The 16,163-nt window shown below is 41.9% G+C and overlaps 1 protein-coding gene across 2 annotated transcripts in view; it reads right to left on the reverse strand.

The window, feature by feature from the left end:
- Positions 1-438: 438 nt before the first annotated feature.
- Positions 439-16,163, reverse strand: part of LOC129708433 (casein kinase I) — a 47,693-nt gene continuing 31,968 nt past the window's right edge. Inside the window, exons 9-10 of one of the 2 annotated variants that reach the window (XM_055654186.1) lie at positions 10,093-10,155; positions 439-2,263 (exon numbers count right to left, since the gene is read on the reverse strand). In XM_055654186.1, the coding sequence (XP_055510161.1) occupies positions 10,123-10,155 (33 nt within the window). In that variant the 3' untranslated portion in view covers positions 439-2,263; positions 10,093-10,122. The remainder of the gene's footprint in view (positions 2,264-10,092; positions 10,156-16,163) is intronic. The other variant, XM_055654185.1, reaches the window with a different exon arrangement.

Genomic DNA, 16,163 nt, shown 5'->3' on the forward strand with positions numbered 1-16,163 from the left:
ATTCAGCCCGTCCATTTTTCCCTCTCAACCCCATTCTCCTTTCTCACAGTAACCGTTAACACCCTTACTAATCAAGAACCTGTCTTTAAAAATATCCAATGACTTGGCAATAAATCCCAGATTTACCACCCTCTGGCTAAAAAAAATCCTCCTCATCTTCGTTCTAACAGTATATCCTTTTATTCTGAGACTGTGCCCTCTCGTCCTAGACTCTTCCACTCTCCAGGACTTTCATTATTCTGTAAATCTCAATGAGATCGCTTCTCATCCTTCTGAACTCCAGCAAGTACAGGCCCAGAGCCGCCAAACGCACATCATATCTTGACCCAATCATTCCTGGGAACCCTCATCAGTATAGATTGTTAAGTTAAAAACCTCAAAATAAAAATTAGAAAGATTCCAACAACGTAGAATTTTAGAACAAAACAGGAGAACCCATTACAAGTTATTATGAATTTATTTACATTTTTTAAGTACACAAATACAGCTGCAATACAAATAGGTCACCAGCATTTGTTACCATCACATGTTATACACAGACATTCTAGAGGGGAAACCAGCCACCTGAGATACTGATGGTCCATCCACGCAAAATAAAAGTTGGAAGAGCCCATTGTCTTGGAGGCACCACCAGTTAGAAAGAAAACATTGATTCTCAAGTCTCAGCCTCTAGGGTGAAACATTAATTTAACCACACACACGCATATTTACAAAATAAAAACTGAGGGACTGCTGAAACAAAATGGGGAGCCTGGGGGTAACGATGACAGCCGTGCTGTGCTCCTGTTTAACACGTCAGTGCGCGCGCATGCACATATGGTGAGGCATTGCTGACATCCCTCCAGATGCCCATCCATGCGACCTCCCAAAAGGCTGGTGAATTACAAACCTGGCTGTTACGAACAAAAAAGGGCCTAGACTGTGCATAGGATGAAGCACGCGCACATACACACACACACATCCATGAGTTCGGCTGAACTTCCTCCATTCCTTCAGCTACCTGAAACTATACCAATGGCCAAGAATTCTTATAAAACTCAATTTTAAGCTGAAACTTTTGAATTGTTGTCACTTGTAAACATTTAAAAACAAAATCAAGATATAGGTTTAGAAGCCGCGCACTGGAATGTAAAATTTCACCAGCACCCCCCCCCCCCCCCCCCCCCCCCAAGCTAATGGCAGAATTCACATTTTAACTGTACAAATCCTTCACAGCTCTGTTTAAAAGACCTTGCTACGCCTAAGTGATTAATGGAGATGCTACAAATCCTTAGGATAGGGAATCCCGAGACAAACTCGATACCAACACTAATCAGAAATTAAAAAAATAATTCACCAAAACACAGCTTCACCTTAACTTTTTAAAAAAACTTTATTCTTCCACATTTTCATTTTTAAGGTCACAGTTTTTGATAAGCCTTGGCACTGCCATTTTCCCTGTGCGTTGTCAGTGTCTTCCACAAGATGCCAAATGGCCACTGGCATCAATCAGCATTCAGGTTTCATGACAAAAATAAAATGTGGAAGTTAAAAAGTGTGCAAACAAATCTAGATACTAAACCAAAAAACATTAATTGTTACAGTGTACTACCAAAAAACATTTTTAAACTCAAGTTTAATACAAAAAGACTGGAAAAAGCTTTTAAATAAAATCAGCTGCATTTTAAATTCACAAACACTCACTGCCAACCCTACGTATGACAGGATTTTTCAAGTCAGTCAATTCTCATTTCAGATTCTCAGACCTCTAGAGCATCACAGACATAGGCTGGACAACATTCTACTTTTCTACACCGATGCTGCTGTCAAATTTAGAAGGGCAATACAAAATATTTAAACCAGGTATAGTCTACGTTGTACAGTAGAGTAATAAAAGGCTACATTACGCCAATCATGGAAGGAGAAGGGATGGCGATACCTATTCTATTTGCGGTAAATTCTGTAAACCGTCTTTAGAAAACCACCCCGCTGCTGAAGCAGTGGGCACAATCTTTTAACGTATCTTATACTGCAGTCAGGCAAAAGGTCTCCTTGCAAAGATGTTCCTAAAAAAAAACTGTTAAAGTTTTCTTCCTGCATTTGAAGGCATCAAGAGCTTCTTCACTTTGTCGGTTGGTTTTGTTGGGGGGGGGGGGGGGGGGGGGGGTCATGAGTTTCAAGGTTATAATGGGACGTTGGCCATGCATTGATCACTCTCCATGGTGAGTCCCTTTCATCGAGGAACAGACGAGTGGATGCCGCTGGTAGTCACCCGGGCTGGGATCTATCCAAAGCAACAGACAAAGATTGTGTTAATCCCTTACAAGTGTCAAGAGCCAAGACATTTCCCCACACCAGTACTGGATAACCATCAATGTGTATAGATTAGGAAATGCAGAACACCAAACCACAATGAAGAAGAAAATGCATAATGTGTAAGAAAGAACTGCAGATGCTGGTTTAAACCAAAGATAGACACAAAAAGCTGGAGTAACTCAGCGGGACAGGCAACATCTCGGGAGAGGAATGGTGGCGTTTCGGGTCGAGACCCTTCTTCAGACTCATAATGTATAAACAAGACTTCATCCAAAAGTCTAAATACATCCTGTATTAAATGATTAGAAGCCAGCTGACACCTAAATTTTAATAACACATCTTAAACAAAAATTCAACCTCAAGAAAATTGGTGACTAATTTGTAGTTCTGTTTGACAATGCAGCCCAGCTGGATGTGATCTGGTCAGACCAACTGTCACATGGCTTATAAGAGAGTCTTGCAAAGGCACCATGACCAATCCTTTGAGGACGTAGCAGAACAAAAACTAATAATTCTGCAAATTTTAGGACAAAAATTGCAAACAAATTCAGAAACTGTGAAGTACTAATTAAGAGAGGAATGATTTGCAAAGGAGTTGCAGATGGCTGAATGAATGAGTAAACTCCAATCTTTATTATATTGCACACCAGATGTAGCAATTCTAAATCTCTTTTCTATTGCACAAATTTTAGTGTGTATGTATATCTGAAATATCATGCAAACAAAGCTTTTCACGAAACTGTGACCATAAACCACACCATGACCACACCTGGAGTATTGCGTACAGTTTTGGTCTCCAGAGGAATGACATTATTGCCAAAGGAGTTGACAGATGTCAGCTGAATGAATGAGGTTTAACTCCAATTTAGAAGATGAGAGGGGATCTTATATTACAAAATTCTTATTGCACACCAGAAGATTGTAGCCAGGACAAGGGGTCTAAATCTCTTTTCTAGATGAGAAGAACTTTTTTCACACAGTGATTTTAAACTGCCACAGTGGGTATTGTATATGGCTGATTTAAGAGGGAGTTAGATATCCCTGCAAAATCAATGCTTTTTGGATGATGTAATTGAATGGCGTGACCATAAACAACTCCTAAATGTTTCTATAATGAAGTAGCAAAAAGCAAAAAAACACAATTGCCAAGATCCACACAGTTCAACTTAAAAAGCAAATGTTGAACTTTGAGAAATAGTTAAAAATTCCGTACAATTTCCGTAAAATCCATTAAATAGCCATGAGCAATAAATGTTGGGTTTGCCAGCAATAGTTAGGAACTCAAAAGAGTGAAATATATTCATTTTTTAATTAACAGGAAGTGTGATGTGCTTAAATGTGAATAAAGGGTCTTTGCCCATTGGAGTGGTCCTAAACAACACCAGTCAGTTGCTCAAAGAGCAGGATCGAACACAAAGCTGCTGCACTCCAGTTTGGGAAAGGAATCTTGTAAAGTAAAAAATGGAAAACACATTCCAATTGGTAATGACCTCCCTAAGGATATCTGAAGAGGAGTTCGGCAACACAAATGACAAATGAATGGCCATTTTGCAGTAATGCTGCATGTATTACTGTAGGGCTGGCATTCAGTGTACATTTACTGGAGAGACCAGATTGTCCTAAGTGTATATTAAATTCCATTCAAATACAAGATAGAGTAATTTCAAATTCAAATACTCCACCATTCATTCTTGTTTTATTTTGAAATTACACAAGACATGCTCCCTGAACTTATATTGGAAGTGGATCAATGTACAGCATCTTATGTGTAAAGATCCAAAAAGATGCTTGCAATAGCAACAGTAAAATGCAGTGTTAATCAATCATTTCAGATGTAAAAGCATGGATTCTTGAAATATATTAAAGATTCACACCTTTAAAACAACTTTATCATAATTACTTTGAGATGAAGTTTAAGAAGTTGCAAGCTTCCCACACATGCATCTAATATGTTCAATAGAAAAGTTATTAACAAAGTACTGAAATAATCTGCAGCCTTGCAACATGATGAACAAGTGAATGGAGACTTGCAAGAAAATGCAGTGACATTTTCCCCTTTACCTCAGCCATGACGAATATTAACCATTTCCTGAAAAGTAATTGGCGACAAACAGTGCAATGATTAGACAAAACTTCTAAAGAACTCTATACAAAGCTGTACCTTGACTGCACGTGCACTGGCAATGCAATAATTTAGAGCAGTGAAAAGCTGCATCTATCCAAAAGGTTAAAGTCTTGAGGCGATTACCAGTTTATCATAATGCAATTGGTTTTAATTTTCTTCAATATTCAAACTTATTTTAGTTCAGCAGCAGTTGCATTAGTATTCCAAATATTCAAAATGTTAGATGCAGATAGTCAATTTCACTGTCCTACTCATCCATTTACAAAATAGAAGAGCACTTCATTTGGTAGCTTGCAGAGTGCAAGCTAGTATTCACCTCAATACTCTGCTAACACTGTAACTGCAGGATTCTTAAACAGTGAAAGGGAACCATGTTTATTTACATGGCAGCTGCTTCTGCAGTGTTGGTCAAGACATTTATGATTGACGGTAAAAGCGGATACAACTAGGAAACAGCTTTGCATATTGCCTCTTGCTGCAAGTTTATATCACTCTCACCGTACCAGCTGCTACCATTTTTTCCTTTTGCAATTAGTTTTGTAGCATTAAACATCAGGCAAATCTTTGATCACAAATGTTTGATACCAATCCTTTAATGATCCATTCACTTACCGAACCAGTGTCAATCAAATGACACCAAAATATTTGCTTAAGGATCATATCTACTCTTCCATCCATTTTGTTTTGAAAACAGAAGCACAGCAACCATCCTTCATGCAGAAGGTGAGTGTCGTCTGATGCAGAGGGTTCATTAAACCAGGATGCCGTGCAGTAAGACTTCACAAGCAGATATGACAGGTCAAGCCAAAACTCAAGCCATCACCGCAGAAGTGTCAACTCAAACTGGATAAGGCACACTCTAACACTCGAGAAGCCAGGGAGCAGCTTGGGGGTAGGGGTGGGAGATCACAAGCAGGTTAAAGAAGTGCCATGGTTGGGGGTGCAACACCAAACAATATGGAGGCAAAAATGTACCCGCACTTCCATTTTTAGCATGGAATTGTTGAACTACTTTCAATGCCCATGCTTCAAGACTTTTTCCATAAACAGACCTGGAATGTAAAAATGAAGTAGGATCGTGCCCTATTCCCCATCTCCAAAGGTTACATCCAGCTTTGTTTTTACAGGCGAGGTACATGCATCTAATTACCTCAAATATCCGTCATTAATTGCCAATCTTTGTTCATACCAGTAAACACAGAGAAACTTTGAAGCCACTGTCCAACATCTTTTGTACAAGTCTGAATTCAGCTCCACTCCAGCACCTCTGATTGAACCAGATATTAAAACATGCTAAACATTTGGTTGAATAGTGTAGGTTCAGCTGCATCCCATGGAAAATGACAATCGTCTAAGTGTAATCAACTTTGCACTCTTGCATGGTCACACAGAGGCAGCATGGAATGGACATCCAACACTTCGATCAACATCCAGTCACTTGTACAGCTAGTTTAGAAATTATTTGAATTAAAATTTAACAAACATCTTTACTGTGAAGGGAGCTGAAGACTCAAAGATAGCCAGTGCCTTCTTCCTCCCTGGACCAAACACAAATTTGTAGCACTTGATAGAGACACACAGAACTGCAGATGCTGGAATCTTGAGCGAAACAAATTGCTGGAGAAAAGCAGCGAGTCAGACAACATCTGTGGAGAGAGATCAACTGACATTCTGGGTCAGTACCCTGGGGGTAGAGGGTCTGGAACTGAACATTGTTTGCCTATTACATCACGGATGCTGCCTGACTCACTAAGTTCCTCTAGCATTTGGTGTTTTACAAATTTGCAGTGATCCTCACTGTTTAGTTGAATGTGAACAAAGCACATACTCCACGTACAGTGCCCTCCATAATGTTTGGAACAAAGACCCATCATTCATTTATTTGCCACTGTACTCCACAATTTGAGATTTTGTAATAGAAAAAAATCTATTGTGGTTAAAGTGCACATTGTCAGATTTTAATAAAGGCCATTTTTATACATTTTGGTTTCACCATGTACAAATTACACCAGTGTTTATACATAGCCCCCCCCAATTTTCAGGGCACCATCATATTTGGGACACATTACTTCACAGGCATTTGTAATTGATCAGGTGTGTTTAATTGCCTCCTTAATGCAGGTATAAGAGAGCTCTCAGCACCTAGTCTTTCCTCCAATCTTTCCATCACATTTGGAAACTTTTATTGCTGTTTATCAACATGAGGACATCAGCCAAACTTTAGGCTTATCAAAATCAACTGTTTGGAACATCATTATGAAGAAAGAGAGCACTGGTGGGCTTACTAATCGCAAATGGACCGGCAGGCCAAGGAAGACCTCCACAGCTGATGACAGAAGAAATCTCTCTATAATAAAGAAAAATCACCAAACACCTGTCCGACAGATCAGAAACACTCTTCAGGAGTCAGGTGTGGATTTGTCAATGACCACTGTCCGCAGAAGACTTCATGAACAGAAATACAGAGGCTACACTGCAAGATGCAAACCACCGGTTAGCCACAAAAATAGGATGGCCAGGTTATAGTTTGCCAAGAAGTACTTAAAAGGGCAACCACAGTTCTGGGAAAAGGTCATGTGGACCAGATGAGATGAAGATTAACTTATATCAGTGATAGCAAGAGCAAAGTATGGAGGAGAGAAGGAACTGCCCAAGGTCCAAAGCATACCACCTCATCTGTGAAACCAAGTGGTGGGGGAGTTATGGCCTGGGTATGTACGGCTGCTGAAGGTACTGCCTGACTTATCTTCATTGATGATACAACTGCTGATGGTAGTAGCATAATGAATTCTGAAGTGTATCGACACGTCCCATCTGCTCAAGTTCAAACAAATGCCTCAAAACTAATTGGCCGGCTGTTCATTCTACAGCAAGACAATGATCCCAAACATACTGCTAAAGCAGCAAAGGAGTTTTTCAAAGCTAAAAAAGGGCAAATTCTGAGTGGCCAAGTCAATCACCCGATCTGAACCCAATTGAGCATGCTTTTTATATGCTGAAAAGAAAACTGAAGGGCACTAGCCCCCAAAACAAGCATAAGCTAAAGATGGCTGCAATACAGGCCTGGCAGAGCATCACCAGAGAAGACACCCAGCAACTGGGGATGTCCATGAATCACAGACTTCAAGCTGTCATTGCATATAAAGTATATGCAACAAAATACTAAACATGACTACTTTCATTTACATGACATTGCTGTGTCCCAAACATTATGGTGCCCTGAATGGGGGTTCAATGTAGACTGTAGACTGGGCAATGTTCAAGGACTCGGCAACTGACTTGAACAAATACGCCACAGTCGTTACAGACTTCATAAAGAAATGTGTGGAGGACTGCATCCCTACAAAAACATTCCTAGTGTTTCCCAATCAGAAACCTTGGATGAACTTTGAGATCCGCACTCTTTTAAAGTCCAGACACAGGGCATTCATGTCCGATGATACAGTGGCCTACATGAAGTCCAGATACGACCTTGGTAAGGCCATCAAAAAGGCCAAAAGGGACTTCTGCTCCAAACTGGAGGATGAGACAGATGTTCGGCAGCTGTGGCAGGGCCTGAATGCAATCACCTCCTACAAGGCGAAACCAGGAGGCAGCTCGAATGTCGGTGAAACATCACTCCCTGACGAGCTCAATGCGTTTTACGCACGCTTTGACAGGGAGAATACTGATGTGCCTTCCTGATCCCCCATTCGCTGTGATGGCATTTCAGTGTCAGTCACAGAGGCCGACGTCAGGAAATCCTTCAGAGGGGTGAACCCCCGAAAAGCACCTGGTCCTGATGGTATACCCGGTCGTGTTCTAAAAACCTGTGTGGACCAACTGGCGGGAGTTTTTACGGACATTTTCAACCTCTCACTTCTGAGGGCTGAGGTCCCCACCTGCTTTAAAAGGGCATCAATTATACCGGTGCCCAAGAAGAGTAAGGTGACGTGCCTCAATGACTATCGACCAGTGGCACTAACGCCGGTGGTGATGAAGTGCTTTGAGAGGCTGATCATGGAGCAAATCAACTCCTACCTCGACAAAAACCTGGACCCACTGCAGTTCGCTTACCGCCACAACAGATCAACGGTGGATGCGATCTCGCTGGCCCTCCACTCCGCACTGGACCACAAAAACTCATATGTCAGACTGTTATTCATCGATTACAGCTCGGCATTCAACACAATCATCCCCTCCAAACTGGTTACCAAACTCGCAGAACTGGGTCTCTGCGCATCCCTCTGCAACTGGATCCTCGACTTCCTCATCCACAGACCACAGTCTGTTCGTATTGGTGGAAATGTGTCAGCCTCGATAACAATCAGCACGGGAGCACCTCAAGGCTGCGTGCTCAGCCCCCTGCTGTACTCACTCTATACCCATGACTGCGTAGCCAACCACAGTGCGAACTCCATCATCAAGTTCGCTGACGACACCACTATTGTGGGGCGTATCACTGATGGGGATGAGTCAGAATATAGAAGGGAGATCGAGCAACTGTCCATATGGTGCCAGCGCAATAACCTGGCCCTCAACACCAGCAAAACCAAGGAACTGATTGTGGACTTTGGAAGGAGTAGGAGGGGGACCCACAGCCCCATTTATATCAACGGGTCGATGGTTGAAAGGGTCAAGAACTTCAAATTCCTGGGCGTGCACATCTCTGAACATCTTTCCTGGTCCGAGAACACTAATGCAATTATCAAAAAAGCTCATCAGCGCCTCTACTTCCTGAGAAGATTACGGAGAGTCGGTTTGTCAAGGAAGACTCCCTCTACCTTCTACAGGTGCACAGTAGAGAGCATGCTGACCAGTTGCATCGTGGCTTGGTTCGGCAATTTGAGCGCCCTGGAGAGGAAAAGACTACAAAAAGTAGTAAACACTGCCCAGTCCATCATCGGCTCTGACCTTCCTTCCATCGAGGGGATTTATCGCAGTCGCTGCCTCTAAAAGGCTGGCAGTATCATCAAAGGCCCACACCATCCTGGCCACACACTCATCTCCCTGCTACCTTCAGGTAGAAGGTACAGGAGCCTGAAGACTGCAACAACCAGGTTCAGGAATAGCTACTTCCCCACAGCCATCAGGCTATTAAACCTGGCTCGGACAAAACTCTGATTATTAATAACCACTTTCTGCTATTTGCACTTAATCAGTTTATTTATTCATGTGTGTATATATTTATATCATGGTATATGGACACATTTATCTGTTTTGTAGTAAATGCCTACTATGTTCTGTGTGCTTAAGCAAACAAGAATTTCATTGTCCTATACAGGGACACATAACATTAAACTCACTTGAACTTGAACTATGTATAAACACTGCTGTAATTTCTACATGGTGAAACCAAAATGTATAAAAATGGACTTTATTAAAATCTGTCAATGTGTACTTTAACCACATGTGTTTTTTTTCTATTTCAAATCTCAAATTGTGGAGTACAGTGGTAAATAAATAAATGATGGGTCTTTGTCCCAAACATTAAGGAGGGCACTGTATATTCCTGCAAACATCTACACAAAGAGGAAGTCATTGATAAGTACCTGAAACAAAAAAGATAAGCACCTTGGATGTAGAAACTAATTATTAGTGGGTAGTCAAAGTATTAAATATTTGACCCTTAGAAAGACTGCCTTCCATCCTCAATCTCTTCTACTTTAACGAGATGGGATTGAGAAACTCACCCAGCGGAGCCTTCAGTGCGTGTGGACCAGCTACATGCCTTGGTGCTCGAAGGATAGGCTATTCTAATGTGGGGGAAAAGACAACCAATTGTAATCTGTGCCATACCCACACAAGTCCATCGTTAACAGTGAGCTGCAAATCTCAAGTTATCACGTATCCCGTTTAATTAGCAGGTTGAAAGTGGGAACCATGTTGAATTTATTGGGGAAAAACAGGTCCCAATCCACAGCTGTGAACAAATTGATTTGCAATGGTAACATTTTAATTGTGATCACTCACTGACACTTCAGAATTGTTTTCCTTAAATTAAATATCCCAAGTGCATCTTGTTCTGGACAAAAATAGCATGGAAGACCTTTAAATGTTTTGGTGTGGTTCCTAGTGAGGTACGCAATGCACGTAAAGAGAGTTCGATTTCAACTCCAATTGCCATTTAGCCGAAACAACTTTGTTCAAGTAGCCTTTTGAAGCCATTTATAAACTTCTTTACACCATCTTTAACCGGTGGAAGAGTATTCTGCTGGGGATCTTTTAATCTCCTCAAGTTGAAAACAATACTTTCCCCATCTGGCACTGTAGCAAGAAGTTATATTGAAGTTCAGATGAAGTTTGCCAAAGCATAGATGTGACAATGTTTTATAGTTTATTCACCTCTCCTCCACTTCTCATCTACATGTTGAAAATATCATGTGAAACACTGCAGTCTCCACTTCCACCACATCATCACTTATCTTCCACAACTTTGTTATCTTTGTTCTTAAGCATTCAACCCTTACTGAGCTGAAATGTCCTCAAGTTAAACAGATTGAAGGCATATCCCAATATACCAGCCCAACCCCATCACTCCTGATTAAACTGAATGGCACACAGTGCTGCCATCACATTCCAGGATGGACTTCTAATGTAATATCTATACCATTACTCGCTGCTCATCCATCAAGGATTCGTGCTTGGAATTACAATGAAGTTGAGGCCACCTCCACGCCCAAGGCTTCCTACCTACTGGATCTACATCTGTAGGATTGCCAAACAACTTCAATTGCTTGCTTCATCAGCCGCTGTCCAAGTCCAAGACTGTTACTTGCAATCCAACTCTCACCATCTTATTCAGCCATCATTTGTAAAGGCATCACCATCAATAGCTCAGATTTAAGATTCTTAATCCTCTTATTAGCTCCTCATGCCTCCTATTTCCCCACTTGCCCACCTCTCCCTTCTCTAAGATGTGCCTAGAGAGAGGCCCCTTTGAGTTTTTGTTTTGGTCTTATCAGTTTGCTTGACTACATTCCTGTGACGGTCAAGAAATTCTTTATCATAATGCCTCCTCCACGAACCAAGATAATACAACGCAAATGCTGCGCCACCTTATATGACCATGTCTGAAATTATGTCTTGGGTGTTAAATGGAAAGAAATTCAAGTTGCATTAAGTTAAAATGCATCATGTATAATTTAGTAGTCCTAGCAAAGAAAAGGAGAAGTAGAAAAGGGATAATGTTGTGATATACATCTGTAAATACTTTAATTTCAAGTGATGCTCAACAGCAAAGATGTTATGATAAAGGAGTCGTTGGAAAGAATAACAAACAGTAGGATATGCTGTTATCTGAGAATTATCTCACTATTTGTCGATATATGTATATACCCTTTCATGACATCCCTTCTGTAACTGTGTTCTAAAAAACCGCAACAGTAAAGATATTGTTTATAGGAAATGTGACTTTATTTATGGCATCAGGGAGACCAATTACCTAATATACAGACAGTGAATAAAACACTGTTTAATACCTCTGTGTTATCATGACAAGGTAAACCTTGTCGTGATGAAGAGGCTTGCGTGCCCCCATGATTCGGAGAGCGATGCCGTCGGAAGCACCAGCTTCTGGTAAGGCCACCCATAGCGGTAATGTCAAGGGTGAGGGTCCAGACCAAGAACCATCCAACCTACAAGACCACAACGGCGGAGCAGGCGGACAAAGTTATCTTGAACTCAATGGCTGTGAAGGTGGATGAAGGCTGCAACAGATCTATCAGCTCCAATCGTCTTGGTTCCCTTGCCATTGGAATGAGTTGATTGATTTGTGAAGGACCGTGCGCTTCTTGGAACGCAACATCACGTACACGTTAAACAAACGCATGCACAGGCATCTTCATTCTGTGAGCAAAAAAACTACGGAACGTAGACCATCATCCTCAACCTCGAGGGATAGTCACGACGACGTCATTATCATGAATCATTTACAAAATAGTGCAGTAATTTTGGACTCGGATCATGATGGGGCGCGGGTCAAACTGCCTCCTGAGTCGCCCAGTCCCATTCTCCAACGCTCAGTCATGTATGTTGCAGCATATCGAACATTATGAAGGTAAGAAATGTTTAGCTCAAGCTCTGATGTGCTTAAACTGAAAACAGTTGAATAATGGGATGTGGCAGAACGTTCCTAACATATGCAAGCCAAGCTATAGCAACCATTTTAGGACCACAAAAGAATCTCATTTTACCCTAAGCTAAAACAATAAGCCAGACTCTTGAATACGTCCACCAGTATCAATGTATTAAATAAACTCTTTTATGCTTTGAATTACACAAGACCATTCACGTTCTGAAATCATTTCAGCATTGCATAATGTGCAAGCAGCTTCATTGTGACTGAAGCACAGATCACCAGCCTACACATGTACAGCGCACACAACAGCCACATCACAAGCCAAACCAGTCCAGTTAATGCACACACACTTGCAGTGCACCGCTTGATCAGACTGTGCAAGAGATGGTATCACCTGCGCATTAGTGATCTGTATGCAGTGGGGCAGGAAGTGAGCAAGGTGTGTGGTCCTCAAGGTAGACTTAAAATGCCAAATTAATTCATAATTATTTCAAAATGCAGTGGTGAATGTTAAGCCTATTTGATAAATAAGCATTCAGGAAAAGTACAATCAAGGTGCAATCTATATAAAATGTAAGCAATCATTTGCAAATTCAAATACAATATACATCACACTGGACAAACTTTCATGGTATGCATGGATTATTTTTTCCAGTTAAAATTGCTATTTAGAATCGGTGCAGTATAATTTCTCTTTTACAATTACCAGAGATGTATCCTCACAACCTCCAACGTAATTCATCCACAAACATCTGTAGAGGAAAACCAGATGGCACACAATGTCTATTTACTAAAATGACCTGAAAACACATCGGGGAGGAGAGAAGGGACAGACAGACACGTGCATGAAGAGGGATAGAGAGGGAGAGAGGGGGGGGGGAGGGAGGGAGGGAGGAGAGGGGGTGGGGGGAGAGGGGGAGGAGAGGAAGAGGGGGAGAGGGAACAAGAAGCTTCCGACCCTCACTATGTCCTTCCAATCTGGTCAAGACCATCAGCAACTTTGCCTATGGTGCATTGCCAAATACACAATTTCACCAACATGCTCTCATTATTTATCACTTCCCCATTTGTGAATGTCGAACCAATACCCTTTAAATTTTAACTGTGTACATATTAGCTACAGAGGAAAGGCGTCAGGTGTCAGATAAACTACTCAAAGCCACTGACATTCTCTTTCTTTAGTATTACTGCTGCCAACAATTTTTTTCCCCCAATGCACCACAGCAAAATCATTTGAGGCAGCAATTCCCCGCTCCGCACAAATGTTACACAAAATAAACTTTCAACGTATTCATTTTTAGCATTAAGATAGCGCTCAAATTACATCCAGGCTTGAAACTTGAGATAAAGACTTTTGCAGAATTGCAAGATTTCAAAGTGGAAGACCATCTTGTAGGAGTACAGACTCTCCTCGTGATTCACTTTCAAACACTTCCTGCTTTTATTACAAAAACAAAACAGGGGCCAGCTCAAACGGGAATAGAGAATAAGGAACTGAATAAATGATTGAAGAAATTCAGTACAACTCCACCTCCCCCAGCCATTATTCTGTATCAATTGTGAACCTAATACTTCCTTATCAAGGTATAAACTGTGCCTTTTGTCTCAATGCTTGTGGGTTGTTTTTTTTAATACACCAGCTTAAAACAATGGCTAACCAAAACAGGTCACAAATAGCACTGCACCAAGTTCTGTTCTTGAATTCATAGGAAATGTTCAAACTTTTTTTCTCAAAAAAAAATTCCATGTTAGAACAATTTAGATCACAATGAACAGAAACGTTGGATTCTCAAAGTTCATTTACAGCCTGCCGAGCTCATTACATTAACAAAAGTGACGAGAGCTTTGTTTCTTCTTTGTATAATTTGCCACAGCATACAGCATAACACTTTGCTGACCCACTGCACGGTTTATCATTGTTCCTTTCCTTGTGCCAGTCTGTAGAATTACGTTGACAAATATGCTTACACTATCTCTATGCAGGTATGACTGTGATTGTCACAGGCGAGGTGAGGGGGGGGGGGTGGGGGGGGGGGGGGGGGGGGGGGGGGGGGGGGGGATTGATACTTGATTGATTGATACTTTATTCTTGAGGATTCTTTATTCATTGAGTCAAGAGTCAAGAGTCAATTTAATTGTCATTTGGACCCCTAGAGGTCCAAACGAAATGCCGTTTCTGCAGCCATACATTACACACAAATAGACCCCAGACACAACATAATTACATTTTACATAAACATCCATCACATAACTGTGATGGAAGGCCAAAAAAAACTTATCTCTCCACTGCACTCTCCCCCCCCCGATGTCAGAGTCAAAGTCAAAGCCCCCGGCTGGCGATGGCGAATGTCCCGCGGCCATTGAAGCCACGCCGGGTGGTGCGAGGTCGCACACCGGGTCTTGGTGTTAGAGCCCCCGGCGTGCGCTCGCAGAGTCCCGCGGCCATTCCAGTAGTGAGGCCCCGCTCCAGGAGCTCTTCAACCCCGCAACACGGGCGGGAGAATTCGCCGTTGCAGGAGCCCCGAAAAGCGGTCTCTCTCCAGGGATCCGCGGGCTCCCGGCGCCGCTGTCCGCAGACCCGCAGCAGCAGCCTCCGACTCAGCAGCGGCATCGGCAGCAGCAGCAGCAGCGCTCCTCCACCGCTCCACCCGCTCCGGTCTCGGCCAGCCCCGCGACGGCGACGGTGAGTAGCACCAGAGTCCCCGGCTTCTTCCTGTTGGAGGCCGCTCCTCGTTGCGGCCCCAACGACAACGGAAACCCGACGAGAAAAAGGTCGGGTCTCCAGTGCAGGGAGAGATTTAAAAAGTTTCCCCACCCCCACCCCCCCCCACCCCCCCACACACACACCCCAACAAAAAATAACAAAAACTACATTAAAACACAGACAGAAAATAATAAAACCGCGGACAGACTGCAGAGGCCGCTGCTGGCCAGAGCCGCGCCGCCTACCGAATTGAGGACCTTGTACACAAAAGAATTGCAAATCCGTGAATTGATGAGAATGTGTAGATACCAAATAATGTTGAACGGAGGCACCTTGAAAAGTGAACATGTCTGATAAAATGTTAATATCTATGAGTGGTGAATGATGTGGACCTAAGTGAAAGTAAGTTCTTCCAATTAACCATAGAACAGTACAACACAAGAACAGGCCCTTCAGCCCACAATGTCTGTGCTGAACATGATGCCAAGACCGTTATCTAGCTGCATATAACCCATATCCCTCCCTGCTTATCAATGTGCCTATCCAAAAATCTTTTAAATGCAGCCAACGTATCTGATTTAACCACATCCCTGGCAGCACGACCCAGGAACTCACGTTATTTATATTTTTTAAACATCTTGCTATTATTATTTTTTACTGTTAGAGTTGATGTAAAATCCTTGTTCAACAGTTTTCATGAAATTAATTCCTTGAATAAAGTTAAATGTTAATGCTGCAAAAGTATTAAAAAGCAGAACAATGGGAATTCATGTACAAGTTTAAATTAATTGCCACCTCCTTAAGATTCGCCATTTTACACATTAACTTGTGTAATGTGAGTCAGACACCTTCACAAAGCCTACCAGTGAACAAAGCATAATCGTGACTGATTTAGCTATCTTTTTGTTGCACTGATAAATCTTTCACAATGTGTTTCTGTGACATCAAGATATTCTGAGAATTAAGGGGGTAAAAATAAT

The sequence above is a fragment of the Leucoraja erinacea genome, chromosome 23, assembly GCF_028641065.1.
Source record: "Leucoraja erinacea ecotype New England chromosome 23, Leri_hhj_1, whole genome shotgun sequence".
In the NCBI taxonomy this organism is placed as follows: Eukaryota; Metazoa; Chordata; class Chondrichthyes; order Rajiformes; family Rajidae; genus Leucoraja; species Leucoraja erinaceus.